At 41.4% G+C, this 25,369-nt stretch overlaps 1 protein-coding gene across 19 annotated transcripts in view; it reads right to left on the bottom strand.

The window, feature by feature from the left end:
- The window catches only part of ROBO2 (roundabout guidance receptor 2), a 615,358-nt gene that overhangs the window by 183,859 nt on the left and 406,130 nt on the right, over window positions 1-25,369 (bottom strand). For all 19 annotated transcript variants that reach the window (XM_034792420.1, XM_034792471.1, XM_034792534.1 and 16 more), the window contains exons 3-4: window positions 16,892-17,049; window positions 14,635-14,755 (exon numbers count right to left, since the gene is read on the bottom strand). In XM_034792420.1, the coding sequence (XP_034648311.1) occupies window positions 14,635-14,755; window positions 16,892-17,049 (279 nt within the window). The remainder of the gene's footprint in view (window positions 1-14,634; window positions 14,756-16,891; window positions 17,050-25,369) is intronic.

Genomic DNA, 25,369 nt, shown 5'->3' on the forward strand with positions numbered 1-25,369 from the left:
GCAAATGGAGCCCATCAATGCTTGTAGACTATTGCTAGACAATGACAAGAGATGCTCCATTTAATGAATACAAGAGACAAGCCAAGAAGCGCTGAGTAGACACTGAATAGGACTAAACTATGTACATAATGGTTTTTTGCCTTTTGTTTCATAATACATTTTATTAATAAACTCCACCAGAGAGGTCCTTTGGGGCCATCTGGCTGTCCCAAGTCAGGATAAAGGAGGAGGGTTGGGCGTGGGGCTAGCAACTCCACCCCATAAAAATCAACTTGCTACAGAAACGCCAAAAATATAGATAACAGAGACTTTTAGCCTGGAAAAAGAAGGGTCTTCAACTCGAAGATGCATGACGCTGGGTGGTGAAAGTCATGAGGAAGCCACAAAGCCGATTACCCTTCTTGCAACCAGGAGGATTACCATCGGTACATGGAACGTGAGGACCATGTACGAGTTAAGAAAGACGGCGCAGGTCACAGCAGAGATGAGGAGCAACAACCTGACCCTACTAGGCATTAGCGAGACAAGAAGGACGTAAGCTGGACAGAGACGACTCTTGACAAGAGAGTTGTTGCTGTATTCTGGACATGAAGAGAGTGACGCGCCCCACACACAACATGGAGTAGGCTTCATGTTGTCCAAGCAGGCACAGATAGCACTGATTGGTTGGGAGGCACATGGTTCCAGGATCATCACAGTATCCTTCAGAACTAAAAGGAAGACGATTAAGATGAATGTTGTACAGTGCTATGCTCCAACCAATGACAGTGAAGAGGAGGACAAAGACTATTTTTACAACAGACTTCAGAAAATATTAGAGATTCTCCCAGACAAAGACATCACCATCCTTATGGGAGACTTTAATGCCAAAATTGGACCTGACAACACAGGATATGAACAAGTCATGGGGACCCACGCTCTGGGAGAGATGAGTGAGAATGGAGAGAGATTTGTGGATCTGTGTGCACTTAATAACCTGGTCATAGGAGGTAGCATCTTTCCTCACAAGCGGATCCACAAGAGTACCCGGGTATCGCCAGCAGGCATGACAGAAAACCAGATCGATCATGTCTGTATTAGTAAGAAGTTTAGAAGATCTTTGCAGGACGTTAGAGTTAGAAGAGGAGCAGACGTAACGTCCGACCATCACTTAGTGGTGGCCAGATTGAAGCTGAAGTTGACGAAGAACTGGATAGACATGTCAGATAGAAGAGTGAAGTAAAATGTCAGCCTTTTGAGGGATCATAAGATCAAGGAAGATTTTGGACTGATGCTGAAGAATAAGTTTTCAGTACTACAGGATCGGTCTGAGGAAGAGGAAGAGAGTGTATCCAACAGAAAATGAGAGAGACACTTAGATCAGCATGCCAGGAAGTGCTTGAAATCAAGAAATACCAGCAGAAAGAGTGGATCACAGCAGAGACCTTGACTAAGATAGAAGATAGAAAGAAAAAGAAGGCAGTAGTTAATAACAGCAGGACTAGAGCAGCAAAGGCTAAAGTGCAAAAAGAGTATGCTGAAGCCCGTAGAGCAGTGAAGAGGAATATTAGGAAGGATAAGAGAGATTATGTGGATGGACTGGCAGTAGAAGCGGAGCAGGCAGCATACAACGGTAATATGAAACAGCTGTATGACATCACCAAGCGACTGTCTGGAAAGTTCAGCAAGCCAGAACATCCCGTCAAAGACGAGCAGGGAAAGTCTATAACAGAAATAGAACAACAGATGAATAGATGGGCAGAGCATTTTGAGGAACTCCTGAATAGACCAGCACCACTAAATCCACCAGACATTGACCCAGCCAAAGAAGACCTTCCAATCAATTGTGACAGACCAACCAGAGATGAGATCAGAAAAGCCATCATTATGATGAAGAACAGGAAGGCGGCTGGACCTGACGATATCCCAGCAGAGGCCCTGAAAGTAGATCTGGATGCTTCAGTGGAAATGCTGTACCCCCTCTTTGAGAAGATATGGGAAGAAGAAGTGATTCCAGCAGACTGGAAAGAGGGATACCTTATTAAAATCCCCAAGAAAGGAGATCTCAGCAATTGTGCCAACTACAGAAGAATCACACTTCTGTCGGTGCCAGGGAAGGTCTTCAACGGAGTCCTCTTAGAGAGAATGAAGGATGCTGTCAATCCACAGCTACGAGATGAGCAGGCAGGTTTCTGGCAAAATAGATCATGCAAGGACCAGATAGCAACGCTCCGCATCATAGTCGAGCAGTCTATGGAGTGGAACTCCTCATTGTACATCAACTTTGTTGACTATGAGAAAGCATTCGATAGCGTGGATCGAGAGACTCTCTGGAAGCTCCTTCAGCACTATGGCATCCCAGTAAATGTGGTTAACCTGATTAAGAACTTATATGACGACATACACTGTAGAGTGATCCATGGAGGGCAGCTTACAAACAGCTTCCAGGTATGAACCGGAGTCAGACAAGGATGCTTGTTGTCACCATTTCTTTTTCTCCTTGTCATTGATTGGATTATGAAGATATCCACTTATGAGCGCAGGAACGGAATCCAGTGGACGTTGTGGACCCAGCTTGATGACCTGGATTTTGCCGACGACCTTGCACTCCTTTTGCATCTCAAACAGCAGATGCAAGAGAAGACCAACGTAGTGGCAGCCACATCATCACAGGTTGGCCTCAACATCCACAAGGACAAGACCAAGATCCTCAAGATTAACTCTATCAGTAATGACCCAGTCACACTGAATGGAAGCCCTCTGGAAGAAGTGCAGTCCTTTACCTACTTAGGCAGCATCATCGACCAACAGGGTGGCACTGACGCAGACATCAAAGCAAGGATCGGTAAGGCAAGAGCAGCTTTCTTACAGCTCAAGAACATCTGGAGCTCCAGAGAGCTGTCTTTGGCAACAAAGATTCAGCTGTTCAACGCCAACGTGAAATCAGTCTTATTGTATGGAGCTGAAACCTGGAGGACAACTAAAACAACCACCAGGAAGATCCAGACTTTCATAAATAGTTGTCTTAGAAGGATTCTCCAGATCCGTTGGCCAGACACCATCAGCAACATCTACCTCTTGGAGAGGACCGGTCAACTTCCAGCACAGGAAGAAATTAGAAGGAGAAGGTGGGGCTGGATAGGACACACACTACGGAAGCAACTAACCAACATCACTAGACAGGCATTGCGGTGGAATCGCCAAGGCAAGCAGAAAAGAGGCTGTCCAAGAAACACCTGGAGACGCAACCTTCAGGCTGATAGCATAAAAATGGGCTATACCTGGAACCAGTTAGAGCAAATGGCCCAGGATAGAGGACTCTGGAGATCTGTGGTTGGCGGCCCATACCCCTATTGGGGCAACGGGCATGAGTAAGTGAGAGTGACAAGAGATGCTCCATTTAATGAATACAAGAGACAAGCCAAGAAGCGCCAAGTAGACACTGAATAGGACTAAACTATGTACATAATAGTTTTTTGCCTTTTGTTTCATAATAAATTTTATTTATATAACCCTTTTGCTGATTTTTAAAGTATTACATAAACAGGAAAGGTGAAATATTATCATGTAAAGCAACCATAAACAAATGAAAAGACCTAGGTTTACAATTTATGATGAAAACTCTACTATCTACACAATATACATAGACATAAAATGTAAAAACTTAAATATCTTAGAAACAGTAGCCAATCAGTTGTTTTAATTGTCATATTTGAATTCAGCACATCAAAATACATAATAAATAGCACATTTTATCTCTGAAGCAGATGACTTCTCAAAAATTGTAGACCAGTGTAATTACATAAAAAATGGCATTAAAAACATAATTAAAGTTGCCAGATCAAACACTCAAAAGTCAGTAAAATGCCAGAATTGAGTTTTCCCATGCAACCTTATTTCAGCTCCTTTCTGCATATGCATTAGGGGACAGTTTTTAATTATGTAGTTGCATGCTATTTTTTCCACAGTGCATAGAATGGATAATATTAACTAAATGAGCAGCCACTCGATGCTTTGTTGTATTCTCATTGTTTAATGGGTGGCCTCAGGCCTTATTTACTGCACATAATTCAAACCCTGCTCTGAGAAAAAGAATTATTTTCTTAATTCATTAGCTATTAAAGTCATGGGCTTTTCTATGGCACTAATCACTATAGTATCTGAGTGCTTCACAAAAATAATTAATTAATTTTTCCATCACCTCATGAGATGAGGGTATATTATACCCATTTTACAGATGGGAAAGTAAAGCACAGAAATATTATATTTGAAAGTATCCACTACTTTTGGGAGCCCAATTTGAAATCCCTAGGACCTCAATTTTCAGTGTAGTTAGCACTACATAGCACTTCAAATGGTCAAAGTGCAGCTCACACTGACTTCATTTGAAGATCCGCACTTCTGCAAATCAGATCTAAGCTCTCAGATCAGGCACCCGAAAAATGAGGATCACACAAGTAGTGTCCATCTGTGAAAGATAAAGATATTTAAAAACTCTATTCTGGCACACCTGTGTTATTCATGTGACTACATGTACATGTGTATGTGTGCAAACAGGTATGATGTTGCTTGTTTATATTTTTGAGTGTGTATCTGATTGTAACATAATGCATGTGCATGCGTGCACACACACCTCACAGACATGCATATAGCTAATATGTGCAGATTTGCGAGCACAAAATGCAATACAAAGCTCCAGATGTCCAATATTTCATGGAAAATGTAATATTTATTAAATTCTTATCTGTTGCTGTATATGCCTACACAGAATGAGCCACAAAGAAGATCCCAACACATTTTCAGGAGAACCTTGTTGATATGTTAATAACTGGCTCAAAGGTCATAAGGAAGAATACTTGCTTCTGCATCAGGCAGTTTAAGAGCATAGAATCACAGAAATATGTGGTTGAAAGGGACCTCAAGAGATCACCGTGTCGAGCCCTCTGCACTGAGGCAGGACCAAGTATAGTTTGAAAGGATGTTAGAAAGGCAGCATCCAGCCCTGGAGCACCCCCCAAAATAAAAAAGGTGAATGCTGAACACCCACTGGCAGCTCCCCTGATCAGTGCAACCTCCTTCCCCTCCCATCCCCCCCCAGCGCCTCCCATCCACCATGGATCAGCTGTTCCGCTGCAGGCAGGAGGTGCCAGGGGGAGAAGAGAGGGTGTGGCATGCTTGGCGGAGGGGGCGGTGCAGGGAGAGGCAAGGAAGAAGCGGGGTGGAGGCGGGCTGGGAGCTGAAGAGGCAGGGTGGGGGTGAGGCCTTGGGAAGGAGTGGAGTGGGGGCAGGGACTGGGGCGGCACATTAGAAAGTCGGTGCCTATGGTAGCATCTAAGAATTGGATATTTTCCACAACTGTTAAGAATTTGCTGGAAAGAAAATAACTGTAAGTGGAGACCACAGTTATCAAGGACAAACAAATTACCATAGTTGTTATTTCCAGTTTGCCATCATCTCTGCATTTTGCATAGTGCGAATGAGGAAAAAACAATTTCTCTCTTATGTTGTTTTCTACATTTTGTATCACTCATACAGGCCCCTGAATATGTCCAATAGCTAATTATACAGATATAGAGTGATCAGAGTGAATGCCATTGGCAATGCAAATAACATTCTTTATGTGAGATTAACTGGATTTGAATCACCTGCATAACTTGCTTACGATATTAATCTCTCAGGAGACAGAACGGTGCTTGCCAGCGCATGATAAATAAAATTTGTTTCTCACACAGGCAAGTCAAATCCAGTTTCAGATCAGAACTTTGGAAAATATGACTTTTTTAAAGCTTTGGCCATAAATAAAGTCTAGTGGTATAATTAAACATTGTAATTCTGTCAACAATATTCAGAACACAATATATCTGAGAAAATAGCAGGGAAGAGTGATAAATGAAAATCATAGCCAAGTATAAAAGTTTTAATGTAGCCATTTTAAAAGCTTGAACTGAGTAAATAAAGTGCCCATTGCCCAAGCTATGCTTCACTGATGAATACTCTTTGAAGAGGACTATAAAATAAGTCATGATTATATGTCATGTCAGCTGGTTGTACTATTACTAGTGTGACCTTTATAACTTCAGAATAAACTTTGCTTGCAGTTATAAAAGTGGCTTGTTAATGTAATCAGAAAACCAGATAGACACCTACAGTATGCTGCAGCACTTGCGACAGTCACTTTGAGAAAATTTGGGTTAAGTAGTACACTGGACATTAAGGCAAAATCCTACAGAATCCTTCCTACCCAGATCAGAAGGAGAATCCTAGTCTTTCTTTGGAGGACGATGATCAATGATTAGGGCCCTACCAAATTCACGTTCCATTTTGGTCAATTTCAAGGTCATAGGATTTTAAAAAATTGTAAATTTAATTATTTCAGCTATTTAAATCTTAAATTTCACGCTGTTGAAATAGTAGGGGTCCTGACCCATAAGGAAGTTGTGTGTGTGGAGGGTGGAGGGGGGTTGCAAAGTTATTATGAGGTGTGGGGTTGTGGTACTTATATCTGCACTGCTGCTGGCGGCAGTGCTGTCTTTGGAGCTGGGCAGCTGGTGAGAGTGGCTGCTGGCCAGGAGACCAGCTCTGAAGGCAGAGCTGCTGCCAGTATCAGTGCAGAAGGATGGCATGATATGGTGTTACCACTCTTACTTCTGCGCTGCTGCCTGTAGAGCTGGGCCCTCAGTCAGCAGCCACCACTCTCTGGCTTCCCAGCTCTGAAGGCAGCAGTGCAGAAATAAGGGTGGCATGGTATGGTATTGTCATTGGCGGGGCGCTGCCTTCAGAGCTGGGTGTCTGGCCAAGAGCTGCCACTCTCTGACCACTCGCCGCGGTTCGCCGTCCCGGGCCAATGGGAGTGGCGAGAAGCGGCGCAGGCGAGGGGTGTGCTGGCCGCGGCTTCCCGCCCCCCCCCATTGGCCCGGGACGGCGAACCGCGGTCAGTGGGGGCCACGATTGGCCGAACCTGCCACGTCAACAGGTATATAAACTGGCTCAGCCCGCCAGGGTGCTTACCCTGGCGAGCCACATGCCAAACATTGCCGACCCCTGTCCTAAACACTACTGTAATAATCTTTGTACAAATATGTCTTGTGAGCTATCATTTGAAAACTAATAACTTACTGAGCCAATAATAGCATGGTGAGATATATGTAGCAACATTATTTGTAAAGTTATGAACATAAGCTGAAATTATGACTAAAATGGGGTTATCCGACAAGTCTGGGGACTGGATAAACCTGTTTTTCAAGCCAAAAGACAAACTGGCACCTCTAGTCAGGTGTCATCCAAGTTGATGGGCAATAACCTATCAAGTGGCCATTCTTTGGCAAAGAAGAGAGGCAGTAACAGATCAGTCTACATTTTAGCAAACAGCAACCTGGAACCTCTTTCACCATTAGACTCCAACCTCACAGTGGGAATCAATATTATCTAGGGCTAACACTCAGGAAAATGCATTTCAAAAGTTGACTGGACTTTAAAGGTGAGCAGCAAAAACAGCCCATGTATCTCTCCCTCTTTGTCACGTAAGACAAGAAACGACACCACAATTTTACTTTGGGAGAGATCCTGACCTGAAATTTGGTCAGTCCTGTTCCTGGGAGTGTGCGGTAAGAATTTTATCTTGAACCAAGTCCAGTCTGTTAAGTTTTAGCTAATAGAAAGTATTTTATCTTTCAAAAGAACGAGGAGTACTTGTGGCACTTTAGAAACTAACAAATTTATTTGAGCATAAGCTTTCGTGGGCTAAAACCCACTTCATCGAATGCATGCAGTGGAAAATACAGTAGGAAGATATATATACACACAGAGAACCTGTTGGATATTTTTGCCTTACAGAAGCAATGGACCTAAAATACCTGAACTCTCCAGGAGAGGGATGGACAGTGCAGAACACGTGTTTTGGGGTGAAAATTTGGGACTAGGAGTGTGTTGAGGTCATCCTGCAAGTAGTAACCAAGTCTGTTGGAAGCCAGAGTGTGGCTGGTGTGCTGCCGGGGTCGGAGTTACTGGACAAGAGCTGTGGCCACACACAGACATTCATGGTGTGACCTTCTGGCTGGCAGGCTGATTGTGAGGAACCCAAGTTGAAAGCTACAACAGCAAAGCATTGTTGAGGCACTCAAAGTTGTAGGGCAGAGGTGACACACCCTCTCACTGGTCTGGATTGCACCCTGGAATGTGACAGCCAGTACTTACTTTTCCTTTATTTAACTAATTGCGTGTATACTGCAGTCCATTAGATATGCCCTGATGGCCTTCAAATATGTGTTACTGCCCTCTATATGCCCCTCAAAAAAGTTAGATGACCATGTATGGGAAGTCAAAATCTAATAAAAGGAATCCTAAATGCCTTAATATCTTTTTCTGATATTCCAAGATAATCACTGGAGTGAAGGATGTAATGTGTCCTCTACTATGTAGACTCAATCAAATTTAAAACTCTTTTCTCTTTCTTTATTGGAAAGAAATAATCATTTTAAAGTGTTTTAATCTTCTAGTAAGAAACATGACAAACCTGTATAAAAACGCTTTTTAAAAAAAAAGTAGGGGGGGAAAAATCTGCTTTTTCACCTAGAGATTTTGACGCAAAGGAAGAACATTAGAGACATTTTTTTCCAGATCTCAGCCAGTGGAGTGAATATTTTGTTAATTGTAGCATGATTTGGATTACTTTCCACCCTAATAGCCTCAAAGCTCTCATTGCAAAAAAGGAGTCCACAGGAGATGAAAGGATGAGTGTGGGTCTGCTACGTTTTAAAAGGTTCTTAGTGTATACTGAGTGAGCAAGTGAAAATATGATGAAAAAAGCTGGTGTTTCTGTATTCAGGACATTCTTCCCAAGCTATGTCTTTTCTTAGGCTATTTTTTCTTGTCATTTTGGAAATAAAACACTTATGCAGATACTGTAAACATCTATGCCTTATACACTATTAAGGTTCTGTGAGTTTTCACAATAAAGTGGTAAGAATTGTGAGAGCTACATGCAAATGGACTGGAACCATTATTATTGAAGGTTAGAAGTCTCTCCTCCCACCACCAACCAGCACACTTCTCTCCATTGATTTCAGTGATACCTTTTTCTAAATATTAGGTTCAAACATCTAAGATCTAATCAGCATCTCTTATACCTGGCTGATTATACTATTACGTCTGGATATTCTGGCAGTATCTGTGGGGTAGCAAATATTGTGAAATCAGCTTATCTCTTTACAAAAGGTAAAAAATAAAATATATGGAGATACACCTATCTCATAGAGCTGAAAGGGACCCCAACAGGTCATTGAGTCCAGCCTCCTGCCTTCACTAGCAGGACCAATTTTGCCCCAGATGGCCCCCTCAAGGATTGAACTCACAAGCCTGGGTTTAGCAGGCCAATGCGCAAACCACTGAGCTATCCCTCCTCACCTCAGGATCATGAGCATGGTATATTTGCATTCTTTATATGGAACATTTTAATAACTAACTACAACTAAAATGACTGAAGTTGAGGAAAATAATCATGACCCTTGCCATGATGAATGAAAGTCACACCAACTTCTCTTTCTCTTAAGGGATCTGAATTGAATTGTGGATACAATAATGACTTAGTCAGGTTTCTTGCCATAGTTTATTTAGGAATCTTCCTGTACTGGAATTAAAGAGCCCTTGATATATAGAGAATAGTCAGGATACTTTAGCAAAGTCCATCTTGTAGCCACAGAATGTAGTGCTGGCTCCAGGGCTATAAGAAGGCAAAAACTGGGATCTAACATCTTTAGTAAAGTGCCCTCTTCCAGAGGTATTTTTTTTCCAAATACAGTGTAACCCTTAATGGACAACTCAAATTCTGTCCCTAAGGGTGTTGACCAGGCAGTGTCTTTCTAACAAAGACACTTCCTTGTCTAATGCTGACTGAATAACAGAGTTCATATAGCTTAAAATAAAAGGCTGAATTCAGAGATGGGTCCGTCTTAGAGGAGTCTAACCAATGTCACTTACACCTCCTTCTGGCACCCTCTCTAGTTGTGTTTCACCAACTTAAATTCCCTCTCAAAGCCTTTAATTACTTTGACTTTCCCAGGGCCTGATCAAAAAGCCTCCTGAAGTCAATGGAAAGACTGCCAATGAGTGAGCTTTGGATGAGGACCTTAGATTTAATGACAAATTATTCACACAACATATCGCATATGCATCCTTATGCATCATCAATGAATCGGAACTTTAGAGTCCAAAACAGCGACAAGGAGCAACTCATGCTGAGATCTTTGATGAGAGGAGTGTAGGAAGAGAAGTAATTGACTGAAGACAGTGAGAACAGTAGTTTGTATGGTACTTAACTTACACCTTCTGGTTCTTCAGACACCCTTGCACACTGATGAGTGGGTATAAGTGGCTCTATGGGAGCCTAACTGCTAACAGAGCACAACTGGCTACATTCTCCATCTTGCTCAGCTCAGCACAGGAATGGAGTGAGGGGGCAAAGGAGCCTTTTAAGCCACTTTTGTGCTGGCCTGTTCAGACCTGGGCACAATTTAAATTAGACTAATTTATACCTCTTGCACTTCTGAATTTGGTCTTTAGAATTTAGGTGGGGGACAATGAATACATAATACAATAAAATAGCATGTTGCCTTTTGTGATTGAAATTTGTTTAATCGGTCATCCACTGATCCTAGATTCTGTGACAGTGTTCTTGCTCTCTTGCTGCTCTGCTATGAGATGACACCTGGGAGCCTCAGAAGACCTAAGCAAGCAGTGACCCCTGAAAAAGGGGACTGGCAAAGCCTAATGCTGCTCTGGTGTCGCAACTCAAAGGACAGGACTAATTTTGGGACGTGCTGCTTACAGAACCAGTTACATTTATCAAATGTTACTGTGAAAAGTTGGACAATTTCTGCTTGCAGAGGATTCAGGATTTGACTACACGGGACAAAAACCCCTTTTTTACAACAAAAATTGAAAATGCTATTGTGGATCGATTTCATAAATGCACACAAAAATATCAGTTTTATAAATAGAGGGCAAAGTGTATCTTGCTTGTTTTGAGAACAGTTCTAATGGGGATATTTCTGAATATTATTTAGCAAAACTTGTGCATCTCAGTGGGAGGGTTCTGAATACTGCAACCTATCCACATCCCTTTCTTCCCTTCTTTTCTCGTCTCCTCTCATTCCTTTACTATCCCTTTTATTGTGTTTTCATGTATTGCTTTATTTAAGGTGTTGGGTTTATGGGCTTTTGTTTTTAAAATCCCAGACATCCTTGCTGTTCCCATCAAGCCACCGGTCACCACCATGCGGACTCAGTTTTTCCAGAGGCATTACCTCAAGCTAAATTCACTGCACAGGAAACCCAAAAACTATCAGGAGTGACACGCAAAAGGTATTATAGAAAAGCATTCAGAACCAAAAACAAGCTACAACTGATTTCCGGAAATGTAGTATGGAACTATCCCATTTCCTAATAGGGTAGCAATGTACACTAAAACTTGCCATAGGGTTTGTTTTTGTTTTTGTTTTGGATTGAGGCTTTTTTAAAAGGGGAGAAGAGTGGTTAATGATTAATGAACTTTTCCTTACCATAATCAGTACTTTCTGTATATTTGCAAGTAACATTAATAAATCCTTTTAATTTCCCAGTAAAGGCAGATTCATTTCCTGTCCTAGATTTATTTTAAGTGTCAAGGCCAACATTTTTAAACCTATCAGGCAATCCATATTTAGGCATCTAAACATTCAATTTGGTGCCTAACTTTCAGCATTCAACTTTGAACATATTGGCCTGTGTCGTTCTCCTGCTGCAGCAGAAAAAAAAAAAAAAATTCCAGAAGAGCTGGAAAAATTTGGACAGCAAGGAAATTCTAAGTACAGATTTCCTTATAGAGACTAACTCAATTATGTGGGATCAAAACTGCTAATTTCACTTACCATTCCCTTTATACAGTACTAGGAACACAGGCATAGAATGTACCTTACTGGTTGCCTGCTATGATTATATCCTGTAGAAAATTTTCAGAATATTGCAATTGACTACATAAAAGTTTGCATATTAAGGCAAACCTAATACTTGTCATGCCTTTGCAGTATGCGAATTTAAAAGTATTTTCCACATGATTTTATCCCTCGTATTTAATTCCTTTAACAAGTTATGGGAACCTCAGGGTTTTGTAGACTTGGACTTCAATCTGTTTAGTATCTACAGGGATTATTACCATAAATTACTAGTACTCAAAGTGATGAAGAAGAGAGGTACTGTCTCTCTGTGTGTCTCTCTCTCAATCTCTAATACTATAAAATAATATAAAATAATGTTGATGTACTGTTGTAATGGAAACTATAATCCAATACTGGTATGACTTGCAAGGTGCAAAAGTACCATTTTAAAAAGTCATGTGCTTTCATGCTTCGTCAATGCAGTAAGCAGAGTGGTAGCTTACAGTCATGTAATACTGCATCGTGGCAAATCCACAGGTGGTCATGGAACTTCACTAAAAGGAACCATTTCATGCTCACAATTTGTTTGAAATGGAGAAACAAATCTTGATCTGTGTGTAGGTGCAAAGACTGATAACATTGTACACTATATTAGATAAGACAAACAGGGTCACAAACCAATTTTACAATTATCTTCAAACAGAGTTTTCATGAACCCCATCTAGAAATCTTCTGCTTGTAATGAAGGGATTTACTGTCAAGACTGGGAGTGATAACATGGCCTGAGAGAACACCAGGGAAAAGAAGAAATAGGATCAAGAAATGAGAGGTGATAATAGTGCAGAACTGAAGCAATTTAACAGTTTGTTTATAACAAACTCAGCATTTCAGCACAGGCAATTCCTTAGAGAAACTTGGATTTCTAATGATGGTATTACAGAAAACATGATCAACTTCATCCTAGTAATACAATGCTGGAAAACAAGTGTAGTAGACTATAGGGTCTACAGAAGTCTGAATGCAAACTCAGACTATCAAGCAGTGATCACTACCATCAGGATCAGACTTCATATTTCAAAATTTGCAAAAATAGTCCAGACAGTTTATAATATCAAAGTTTTGAAAAAATACAGACACTAAGATACCCTTTCAGAATACCATCGGTGGCCACTTTGCCCTTCATTTAGACCTAGATGACAAAACAATAGAACAAGTCTGGGCAGAGCAAAAAACATAATTCATGCCACAAGTGAGGAGGTTTTAAAGATGAGGTTGTATACAAAAAGGAAAAAGTAGGTGACACCAGAGATCAAAATCACATCAAAAAAAGAAAAACATATCAAGAACATCTGAAAGCTGAAGACTGTGCTGAGCAGAAAAACAAATAGATCAAGAAGGAACTAAAATGAAGAGTCAAAAAAGCTAAGAAAGAATGGCTTGAGAGGGAAGACAAAGAGCTTGAAAAAACTATTACAGAACTTAACACCTGTAACAAGTCAGCTACGCGATGAAAGATCAACTCAAAAGATGGAAAGAACATTTTCATCAGCTACTCCACATGAATAGTCAAGTTGACCCAGATGTCCTTGAGGCCATCAGCTACAAAGGCAACAATGAAGAACACATAATGGAAGCAGAAATTAAAGCTGCAATGATGTTGCTGAAAAACAACAAGGCCCCTGGTCCACATCACGTACTACCTGAAGTGTTAAAGCATGGTGGAAGAGGCACAGTCATGATCCTTTACAAACTATTTAACCTAATTTGGGCAAAGGGTGAAGCCCCTGAAATAACTGCAATAACTACCAAGGAATTAAGTCTTATGATTATTCCTAGCACGGTATTCTGTAGAGTGATTCACAGCTGAATGAAAAAAAGAGCAGAAGAAATCCTTTCTGAGTCACACACTGGCTCTAGACCTGGGCACTCCACCATAGATCAGACAGTTGTTTTTGGTCAAATCTTGGCGAGACACACCAAGTTCAACGAACCTCTGTTTTGCACATTCCTTGCCTTTAAGAAAGCGTTTGACTCTGTTAACTGAGAGGCTTTGTGCAAAGTACTCAAGTGGTACAATGCTAGAAGCAAGCTGACTCAAGTACTGCAGAGTTTGTATAGCCTTGCTTGGTATGCAGTATGGGTCAATGGAGAGCTGACAGAGTGGTTTGTGAAAACTGGAGTCAAAACAGAGATGAATACTCAGTCCAACACTTTTTGCTTTAAAGTAAAATGTGATAAACTCATGAGATCAGCTTCTTAACTATATAGATATTTTTATCTAAAGACTTTGTGCAGTTTATCCAGCTTCTGTGTGCTGTGCTACAATAGCTTTGATCTCACAGCCCTCTGGGAATAAGAAATTATTTAAACAAGCTATGTTGGTCCAAGTCTCTGTTAAGCAGACACTGTATTAAAAGTGGCTCAATTATACTCGGTAATGTTGTGGGGGAAAGCATTATCTACTGGATTAAGGTTTCTGAGTTTATGCATTTCACCAAGGACCTCCACTTAGATTTAAACTATGCACTCACAAAAAAATGACTGCTTCATCCCAGCTCCCAATTTATAACCTGCAACCCTTGAAACTTGTCCTTCATGGAAAATTGTGAAATGTAGCCTGTACATCAGCAGTTACTCTGTCTTTTGTTACCCTGACTTTGTCACCTGGTTTGGCTGTTCAGCTAGATCAACTCAATATTTTGCATGTATAGTAAAAAGAAAACAAAAGTCAAGGAAATAGTTTTACCAAAGACAGTCAGCTCTGCTGGATCGCTGTCTCGTTCGCCCACCATGTTGGTACCGACACAAGTGTACATGCCAGCATCACTTTTCCTTGTGTTTGAGATCATTAGTTTCCCACCTCGTATCTGTTTGAAGCAAAGAAAAGACATTTTAATTTACATAAACAATCAGAAATAAAGGGAGGCTCTTAGATTGCAAAGATCTCAAATATGGGGAGGGGGTCTTTTGTTTTTTTAAACAACAAATGTCAAAGCTTTTCTTTAAGGGTTATCAGGCCATCTATTTGGTATTGAACAATACCAATACTAATTTGATATTAGGCTCTTCTGAAGTATATTTGACCCTACTTCTGGTCTTGTCTCAATTTTTTGTATGATGCCCTTAAATTTCAAAACAATTACATTTCTTGCTACCTTTCTTTGGTGATATATGCTGCATCTGGTACACTATTTCTAGTACATTAATTTGTAAGCCTACAGTACCATAGAGGCACTTTAAAAGAAAGCCAGTTTTATCTATAGTAAATTGATCTCAGAATCTGTAGTATTCCCTTGTACTCTCTGTACTTACAAGACCAGATTTTCTCCTTATTTCTGACTGGTGCAAATGGGATGGAATTGATCTGCAGTTGCCCAACTGAGAATTCCCTTGTCTTCTATATCAACCCCACCTCAACCCTAGCACAGGGGCATATTGAGGAAGAGAATGATCAGGTTGATTAGAAGAAAGGGCACAGCTCAGCGCTGCAAATTTCCAGAAAATGTATGTACTCTTTGGGACCCTAGGTAGCTGTTATAAGTTAAAGCAGCCAATAGGTTGATTCAACTTAAGTCAGGGCTGGAGCCACTATAACCTGAGACACAGGGAAGTGCAGTAAGCTCCCTGTTACTATTTCCTCCTCCCTCAGTTTGAGCAGAACTTAATGGAGATAGTCTGGTCCACAACACCTTGAATAGTATATATATATAGAGAGAGAGAGAGATCATTTAACTGCAAATCTTTACACATCAAAGGCAATCGAGTTTCCAAAGGCCACCATTATATCAAATTATACCAGCAGTGAACAAGTTCAAAATGTATTATGTATAAAATAACTACGTTAAAGCAATACTAAGGTTGCAAAGCCAACTACTCAAAAGTTAGGAAAGGCCAGTATTAAGGTTGCCTGTGCAAGGGTTTTACAGATGATAGCCTTCTTCACTACACAACCCTGATTTATTCTCATCTCTGTCCAGCTCAGGTCTTTTACAACCTATGGTTCCTGTCCTTGGTATCTATCAATGCCTCCTCCCCACTCCCCCAACCAATTCCTTCCTCTCCCCCACTTTCGTCCACTTCTCACTCATTTGCATTCAAGTCAGGCTGTTTCCTTGTTCTTCTCCACATCCTCTGGACACTAATACACCAGAGCATGCCCAATGGAAGATGGAATGTTCAGAGAATTTTGCTGCCAAACTCTAACAATTTTCTCCTGAGCATGTGCAAACCAGTATTTTTCAGAAGCTTATAACTTGGACAAATTTGGATAGCTTTTCAGAGGGAAGGCAAAGATAAATCCCTGACATCTGGGCAACTCCAACTCCAAAGCATAGAAGAGTTATTAATAGAAACAGTTGTAACAATTCTTTTTAACATGGACAAAATGATGGGTTTTCCTAAACTTGTTCTCAGAAACAGCTGATCCATTTATGTTTAAACTTTTCAAAATATTCAGCCTATAGGCAGATAGTCAGCATAAAAAAAATTGCTTCCTGATTAAAGTTCAGCAAATTTAACAGTGCATTTTAGTAGAAAATATTAAACAATCTTAACTATAGACTTTGATACCAGGTCTCCCTATGACTAAAGATGGACTAAAGATGGACCTGAGGTGCAAATTTTAAACTTTCAAAGATTAGCACTGGAGAGTTTGGTTTGGCCCATTGTAGAGACAATCTGGGAAATTCTGCTCCAGTTTCAGAGTTCCAAGGTGTTCAGTTGTGGGCCTAGTGGGGGTGTGGTGCAGGCCCAATACAAATACTTACATCCTCAGTCCTACAATAAGAACTGTGCATGGACACCCAATGTTTGCCTAGTGTCCCAGTAACATCAGTGAAGTTCCATATAAGCACAAGAATTTCCCTGCATGGAGCCAATTGAATGACAGGGATTTATATCTTTGTGGATACTGCTATGTAAATTATTCAATGCTCATTCAAATCCATGGAGAAATATACCTTTTAAAAAGCATTGTGGATCAATGGCATTTTGGTAGGACTTACACTGATTCTCTCTTCCCTGTCGTCAATGCGGATTTTATCTTTCTTCCAGTAGATTGTGGGCTCAGGATGTCCTCGAGGAGGCTGGCACTCCAGAATAGCAGGTTCTCCAGCTGCCACAACAACATCGGTAGGGTTTTGGCGAAAGTCATCCCGTAGCACTAATGGAACAAATGAGGAAAGGAAAATAAAACTAGTTGTTAGGAATTGCAACATGATAAAGGCAAACAAATTGTTTTCCCAGTAAAATTAGCCTCCAAGTTATTCAAATGACGCCTTTGTATACTATGTGCACTGTAAAACTCCTTGCAAAATATGTTATTGGGGGCAGAGGGAAGAGGAAAGATGACTGAACAGGTAGCCTCTCTTATCTAATGAATACAGACAATATGTGCGTGTTTTTACTTTACATTTGCTAAAAGTAAATGCATTGCTCATCATTTAAAAGCAAAAGGACCAATATACACTGTTCCTTTTATCCTTCTATTGTAGATCCACCTGCCAAGTGACATCTGGCCAGCCTGACGCGCTGAGGAGAAATATTCCTTATGGCAGTAGTTCTGGTCTGATACTGAACTCTTTTCATTAAAGATAGCAGCATGCTGGACATTGGTTGTAACCTTTTAAAAATCTGGTGTGCCTGTTCTCTTCAATTGGCACCTTTCTTGTCAGTGATTTTTCCCCCCACTACTGGCTAGGTGAAAAGGTTCTAGATATGACACTGCTGGTACCAAATTGTGGAGTTTTGCCTTTATTCAGGAAGGATTATTTTTTTATGATCAGATTGGTGCTAAATAATCCGTGTTTTTGAAAGATGTCAAGAAATTGAGCTGATATACAGTGCACCTGCTTCTTCTATTCCTTTGATAGTCTTGCAGCCCTGACCAGTCTTGTCCCATACTGCCTAAAAGAAAAGGCATATACATTGCCAAAAGGTTTGAAAACTAAATTAGACAACACATGCTAGCTCCTTATGTAAATCATGCTGCTGTAAAGCAGGATTAGGTCCAGTTAGCTGGCTCCTGTGTGCGTTGAAATGATATCTACTTCATCGTTATTCCTCCATGTGTGTCCTCGTCTCTAGGTTAATTGTCATTCTTATTAACATCAGACTAAAAATAGCTCTAGATAGAGCTACTGAAATTGAATTTAGGGCATTTCCCCTTCTTGAATATCAGCTATGTATGGGCTTCATTACTGCTTTAACACAGTTCCCACCCTTAATCAAACCAGGGCCCTCCGAGAAATTAGAAAACATTTTATCCTAGTGAAAGTGCAGTCAGGAAGAGTCTAATAGAAATTGGTCACTTTCAGTTTATAGGCATTTATTGCTTTCATTGTTAATAAAATAAAAATAACATTTTAAACTGCATATTTTCTGTTCTCTTCTGTACAGACAAGAAGAAATTATTATTTATATGCACAAGGATTAGTCTCTGAGTGTGCTGAGGTGAGAGTGCATATAATTGTGGAACTCAATATAGGTGTGGGTTTACAGTTATCATTCAGCATTTTGAGATACACAAGTAAATCCAAAGGCGAGAAATTATATATATACAAATTATTTAACACAAAAGGAGGGGCTATTTAGGCCATTTCTAGAGGTACAAAATAAAAATGATACGAAGTGGTGGGCAACAAACTGCATTTTGGCAAGGGCCCAACCTTTTCCAAAGTAGCACATCTGGTAGGTTGAAGGGCATTGTTTAGTACTGCTTTCCCAATAAACGACTTGCCAAAAGCCTCAACCCAAAAGGTATTTCTGACTAATGCAAATTGCTTGTCCAATGCCAATTTTTGATCCACAATAACTAAATTGAGAGAAAATAGGGTCTTTTGGTTTTTGAGATAAAATGGAATATAAAGAAGGTAACCCATGATACAGAAATAACATGATGAAGATTATGGGCTGCTAACAATTTGGCACTACAACATGTGTTTGTGGCAATCTTATTAGAAAGACAGTATTTTCCAAATGAAGCCAAGAAACGCAACATCAGCAGCAATTTCAAGGGAGAGGCCAGGAAAGGAACTTTCAAAACCACCCATTTCTGGAAGTGTCTCTCATATCTGAGAGCTGAAAGAAAAAGAAATGTTTTTGAGTGGAGAAATAGCCTCTTGCACAACTGGTAAACTGCTGCCAAGCATCAACTGTTTCTATAACTAAAAACCTGCCAAGTGACAGACATTAATCCTTTTGAAGAGGCCTATGGACAACATCAAGTGTTCCATCATCATTACATATGGTACTAAACTCAAAATTGTTTTAAAAGTGAAACAGATACATATGACCTGGTTCTTCATTATATTACAGCCTTTTAATGCAATTCCAGAGATGCAAAAGGGTAATAAAATTAGCAGGGTACACCGAAGCATCATGGTTCCATACCACCCAATCATAGTTCCTGACACGGGGTTGAGGCTGAGAGCATGGCTGGGACACTGTGATTGTTTTCAGCAGCCAGAACAGTCTCTGAGAGCCACAGGAAAGCAAGAGTAAGTTACAGCAACATGGAAGCTGCTCTGACTTACGCCAGGAGCAGAGTAGGGCCCCAGCCAGCCAAGAATAAGGTTTGAAGTCCCCTTTTCCCCTCTATCCTGTTTCTATATCAAGTGTGGCTTGGATGGAATATAGAACTGAAATTTAGTGGGGAGAAAAACATTGAAACTTGACTCTTGTGCCTGTAATAGCTCTGTCTAACCATGTACCTCTGAAAGTGTCTTATGTTTTAGAAAATGCAGGAGAGAAAATTGGAAAACAGGAAGAGAAGAAAACAGATGGAGACAAAGGGGAAGCATAATGGTGGTTGGTGAAATAAAGATGACCAAGAACACAGGAATTATGAAGCACGAAACAATGTGTTAGGTGAAATGGGGAAAAAAAAGAAAGAGGGTAAAAGGAAGGGAAAGGAAAAGAATAAGGAGAATGAAGAACAAGAGGATGGCGTAAAAGAAAGGGAGGAATAAATATGAATAGAGATCACTTGATGCCATTTAGGATGAATACGTGACTCAGAGCTCCCTCATACATTATAATAAAGACAATACAAAGCACAAACATCAATCAGATCAGCATGGCTCTCCCAAACATTTCCAAAAGTATCATCCCTGGGAAATAAGAGGAAATGGAGGTCTGTTAGGCCATGTGTACCCTACAAATATTTGCTGCCACAAGTTATGTTGGCATAAAGCCACAAAAGTTAGCGTATCCCTTGGGCATGTCCTACTTGGCTCCTTGCATCAGTGCTGCATGTGCTTACTAAGAGCACTTGTGTCAATGCACAGTGTGGTGCACCCTGGTTAGGTATTCCAGCATGCAACCTGCTGCCATCCAGTGGGAAGTTTTAGTAATACATGGTGGGTGACTGGGAGAAGTGGATCAACTTCCAGCATGCAACTGATTCCATTTCATAATGCTATCTATATGCCATATTTTTTGTGCCTTTTTAAAAAATCCCATGAACCCACTTGGCCCTTCTCGCTGTCCTCCATCTCTGTCAGAAGCATGGAGCCTGCACAGCTCTGCACTAGTGTCATAAGCATTGCAAGCACAGGACACACAATCCTTCAGTATTTGCAGAGCTGCAAGAACCACCACATCACTGGCGAACATGACAGTTTCTTGGAGGACAGATTGCTATGGAACATAGCAAGAAACAATTCAAGGTTGTTGGTGACATTCATGGAGCAGCTGCAGATGGTGGAGCAGCATTTCTTGGACTGAGAAAAAAGCTGACTGATGGGATTGCATTGTAGTGCAGGCTTGGGGTGACTTGAAGTGGCTGCAGAACTTTCAGATGGGGAAGACCATATTCCTGGATATGTGTGCTGAGCTTGCCCTAGTCCACCAGCACACGGACAGCAGAAAGAGCACTGCACTGACAGGACATGTGAGTGGTGATTGCACTGTGGAAACTTGCAACACCAGATTGATACCAGTCAGTGGACAATCATTTTGTAGTTGGAAAATCCACTGTGGGGGCCATTGTCATGCATGTGCACAGTGCCATTGATAGCCTCCTGCTATGCAGGAGTATGACTCTCAACCATGTGAAAGACATAGTGGATGGATTTGCACCAATGAAGTTCCTCAACTGCGGTAGAGTTATAGACAACACACAAATCCCTATTTTGGCACCAGAAACATCTTGCCACAGAGCACATCTGTTTTTCTATGGTTATGCAAGGTTTGATGGATCACTGAAGAAGCTTCACCAACACTAGTGTTGATTGGTCAGGGAAGGCACGTGATGTATGCATCTGTAAGAACACAGAAAGCTACAAGCAGGGACTTTCTTTCCCAACCAGTAGTTTACCACTGGTGATGTTGAAATGCCAATAGTGACCCTGTGGGACCCAACCTACCCTTTGCTCATGAAGCCATACACCCGCCACCTTGACAATACCAAGGAAAGGTTCAACTACCAGCTCAGCTGTTACAGAATGACAGTTGAATGGACTTTGGGAAGACTGAAGGGACGCTGGTGGTATTTACTCACAAGACTGGATCTCAGTGAAAAAAAAATACCAATGGTTTTAGCTGTCTGCTGCATAATATCTGTGAAGCAAAGGGGCAAAAGTTGCTTCTGGGGTGGCTGTTTGCTGAGTTTCAACAGCCAGACACAAGGACTACTAGAACGTGGAGCTATACAGCTCAGGGAAGCTTTGAAAGGGCACTTCAACAGCAAGTCACAATAATGTGCTCTACCTGACTCTGCTGTTTGGGACCTGTTAGGAACTGTGGGGTACTTGTTGTACATCTATGAATATAATTATGTCGATGTATCTATTAATTGTATGGTGCTTATTGTACATTTATGATTATTACCATGTTTGTCACTGATCCAATGAGTCATCTCACACTGTACAGTAACAATTAAGTGGGTGCTTTCAGAACTGCTAGGCATGCTGCAGCATATGTTGTGAACTAATAAAGATGAATTGTTTCCAAATAATAGAATTTTATTGAGTAACAAAACCAGTACAAAGAAAAAATCTGTGCAATTTAAAAGCAAATATGCTAAAAACTTAATAAATTGATGGAACAGAACTTAACAAGGGGGGAGGGATCATGTCCATTTTAGTTACACATGCAGCAATGTGGCTTTCACAGGTCAGTGTACATGAAGCTGTGATTGTCCTTAATGGCCCCTGGTGTGGAGTGGTGGGGGTAGGGTTGTGACTCTTGATGCCATGTGGAATGTTGTGGGAGGTAGGGAAATGCTGCTGTAAAGGGAAGGGTAACAGCTCTCCTGTGTACAGTATTATAAAATCCGTCCTGGCCAGAGACTCCAAAATCCTTTTACCTGTAAAGGGTTAAGAAGCTCAGGTAACCTGGCTGACACCTGACCCAAAGGACCAATAAGGGGACAAGATACTTTCAAATCTTGTGAGGGGGAAGGCTTTTGTTTGTGCTCTTTGTTTGGGAAGTTGTTCGCTCTTGGGACTGAGAGGGACCAGACATCAATCCAGGTTCTCCAAAGCTTTCTGAACAAGTCTCTCATATTTCAAACTTGTAAGTAAACAGCCAGGCAAGGCGTGTTAATTTATCTTTGTTTTCTCAACTTGTAAATGTACCTTTTACTAAAGTGTTTATCTCTGTTTGCTGTACTTTGAACCTAAGGCTAGAGGGGGGTCCTCTGAGCTCTTTAAGTTTAATTACCCTGTAAAGTTATTTTTCCATCCTGATTTTACAGATTTTTACTTTTTTCTTTAATTAAAAGCCTTCTTTTTAAGAACCTGATTGATTTTTCCTTGTTTTTAGATCCAAGGGGTTTGGATCTTGATCCACCAGGAGTTGGTGGGAGAAAGGAGGGGGATGGTTAATTTCTCCTTGTTTTAAGATCCAAGGGGTTTGGATCTGTATTCACCAGGGAATTGGTGAAGGTCTCCCAAGGCTACCCAGGGAAGGGAATTAGCTTTGGGATGGTGGCAGCGGACCAGATCTAAGCTGGTAGTTAAGCTTAGAAGTTTTCATGCAGGCCCCCACATTTGTACCCTAAAGTTCAAAGTGGGGAAGCAGCCTTGACAGCTGCAAAGGAGCGCTCCATAGGTAACAAAGAGAAGCGAGCCTGGGATGTTGAACCTATAGGTCCACAAGAGTCTGGAACATCTGTTTTTGCTACCGGAGAAGCCCCATTATGTTCTGGTATATGCATCTCCCTTTCCTTTTCCTGCTGGGACTCCTGAGCCTTTCTTCTGTCTGCTTTTCCTTTCAGGCTGTCTTCAATATTCATCCTTCAGGCGCTTTATTCATGGCCTGATGCAGCACTGCATTGTAGGATCACATTGAACATATCATCCTGAGTCCTTCCCCGCCTCTCCCCCCCCCCCTTATCTGGCTCAGGCATTCTGCAGGTGTGGAGGGGGAACCCTCAAGGCCGCAACAGCGTCAGCCACAGATAAAATACACAAAGGTACCATTGTCAGAATAGTCACAAGTGAAAGCGTAAGTTAAGATTCAGAACTTGCTCCCCTAAAGTTTTAAACAAGACATGATTATTGACACTTCTGCTTCAGAGTGCTTGTGCATCGCACCACTAACAGCATCAGCTTTGGTGAAAATGTCCCACCAGGGAAATGAGGAGGGAATTGCTCAGTTGCATGACACAGTGGGTATACAATAATGACGCTGAATAATTGGCACCATTTTCCACAGGTGGTGGTGATTTAACTAATATCTCACTCCTGAGGGTAGGCACCAAAGCCATCTGGATCCATATGTTGCTAGCCTGCTTACTGCAATGGTGCCTGCTGAAGTTATTGCTGACTGACATGGGAAAGCATCCTACTGTGGAGGTAGAAATAAGGCAGCCGTCCCTAGAAAGCTTCAGGAGATGATGCAAAGTACCTCCATGGAAGTTTCATCAAGATCTCTCAGGAGGATTCAAGGCCAGCCTTGTATACATAAACAAAATGCTCTCTCCGTGGTCCCCCCACCTCACTCTAGAGGGGAATGAAAATCTGATAACAATGCTACCTCTCTTTGTTGTACCACTATCTCTTCTGCTATGAGTAAATTAATGAAAAGTCAGTAGCTGTGTTCTGTTAAATTGGGGTTGCCAACAGTAGTCACTGTAACAGGAAATACAATTACACACGTATCCGAGGTTCCTTTCCCGGCATCGTGCTCACCCGTGCTCGACTACTAGGAGCAACTGGACTGTGTGGAGTCTCAAACAAGTCCTGGTTTGTGGCATAGTTGGATTCCCCAGACCCCCATCTTCCTCCTCCTCATTGTTCACGCCAGAGGCCTGTGACTTGGGCTCCTCTGAGGTAACCACAATGGTGTGCCAGGTAGTGGTCTACACCAAGTATGGTGCATAGCTCTTTGTAAAGGTGGTAGGTCTGTCATTTGGCACCAAATCGATTGTTGGCCTCCCTTGGATGTCTGATATGCCTGCTGCAGCTGCTTTGCTTTCACGCAGCACTGCTGCTGATCCTTGTTGTACCTCTTCTCCCATATCCGCAGTGCAATCTGCTTACAGATGTCCACGTGTCTACAGCTGGTCCATAGCTGTACCTGCACAGCCTCTTCTCCCCACAGGCCTAAGAGATCCAGTATTTCTTGTATACTTCAAGCCAGAGCATGTAGCCAGTATGGTCAGCGGGGCAGTTGTACACAAGAATGGAGAGTTGCTAGATGTACTTGCCAAGCTGGACAATCAGGAAAAGGCATTTCAAACATTCACAGGGCTTTAAAGGGAAGAGGGGGGAGCCTTCTTGTCTCTGTGACCCCTGGGCAGCGGAATTCACAACTATGATCACACCGGTCAGTGTTGGGGATTGTGGGACAGCTGGTGGAGGACTGTCATGGTCGACATAAATAAACAGTCTGCACTCACACTGTATCGACCACAGCATATTGAGCATGGCTCAATGCGGCTCAGGGAAGTGGTGTTACTATGTCGCTGTAATGGAGCACTTAAGTTGGTGGGAGACAAATCTAAGTGTAGACACATGCACAATTAGGTTGACACAAGCCGGCTCATGCCAACCTAGCTTTGTGGCGACCAGGTCTTAGAGGCAGAGGTTTCAGAATGGTAACTTGCAATTCAAATGTTCCAGCAGCACCAGCAAGAAACCAAGCAGCACAGGAATCAATGGAAGAAACCAGCATCAGCTGAAAGTTGAGTTTACGCATTTTAATGTGGAAACACACATGGAAAAGTTGCACCTCAACTTAGTGCATTCCCCATATCCAACAGCTCAATGGTCTGTGAAAACAGAAAAGGCTGAGAACTGCAGAACATTTTTTCAGCAAATTATTCCCAATTTCCCCATATTTTCAAGAGACCATTAGTGTATTTTAGCAGAACATCATCTCCTGACACTGATTGGAGCCTTTTTGTTCATTCCAGAACCCAACATTTCTCAAAGTCTTTCTGGAAGTCTACAAATAATGTCTGTCTAAAAATTCAAAGGTAAGTGGTGAAAGGCTACAGACAGATCCAACTTCTTCATCCAGTTTTCTTTTTTGCT

The sequence above is a fragment of the Trachemys scripta genome, chromosome 1 (assembly GCF_013100865.1).
Source record: "Trachemys scripta elegans isolate TJP31775 chromosome 1, CAS_Tse_1.0, whole genome shotgun sequence".
Lineage (NCBI taxonomy): Eukaryota > Metazoa > Chordata > Testudines > Emydidae > Trachemys > Trachemys scripta.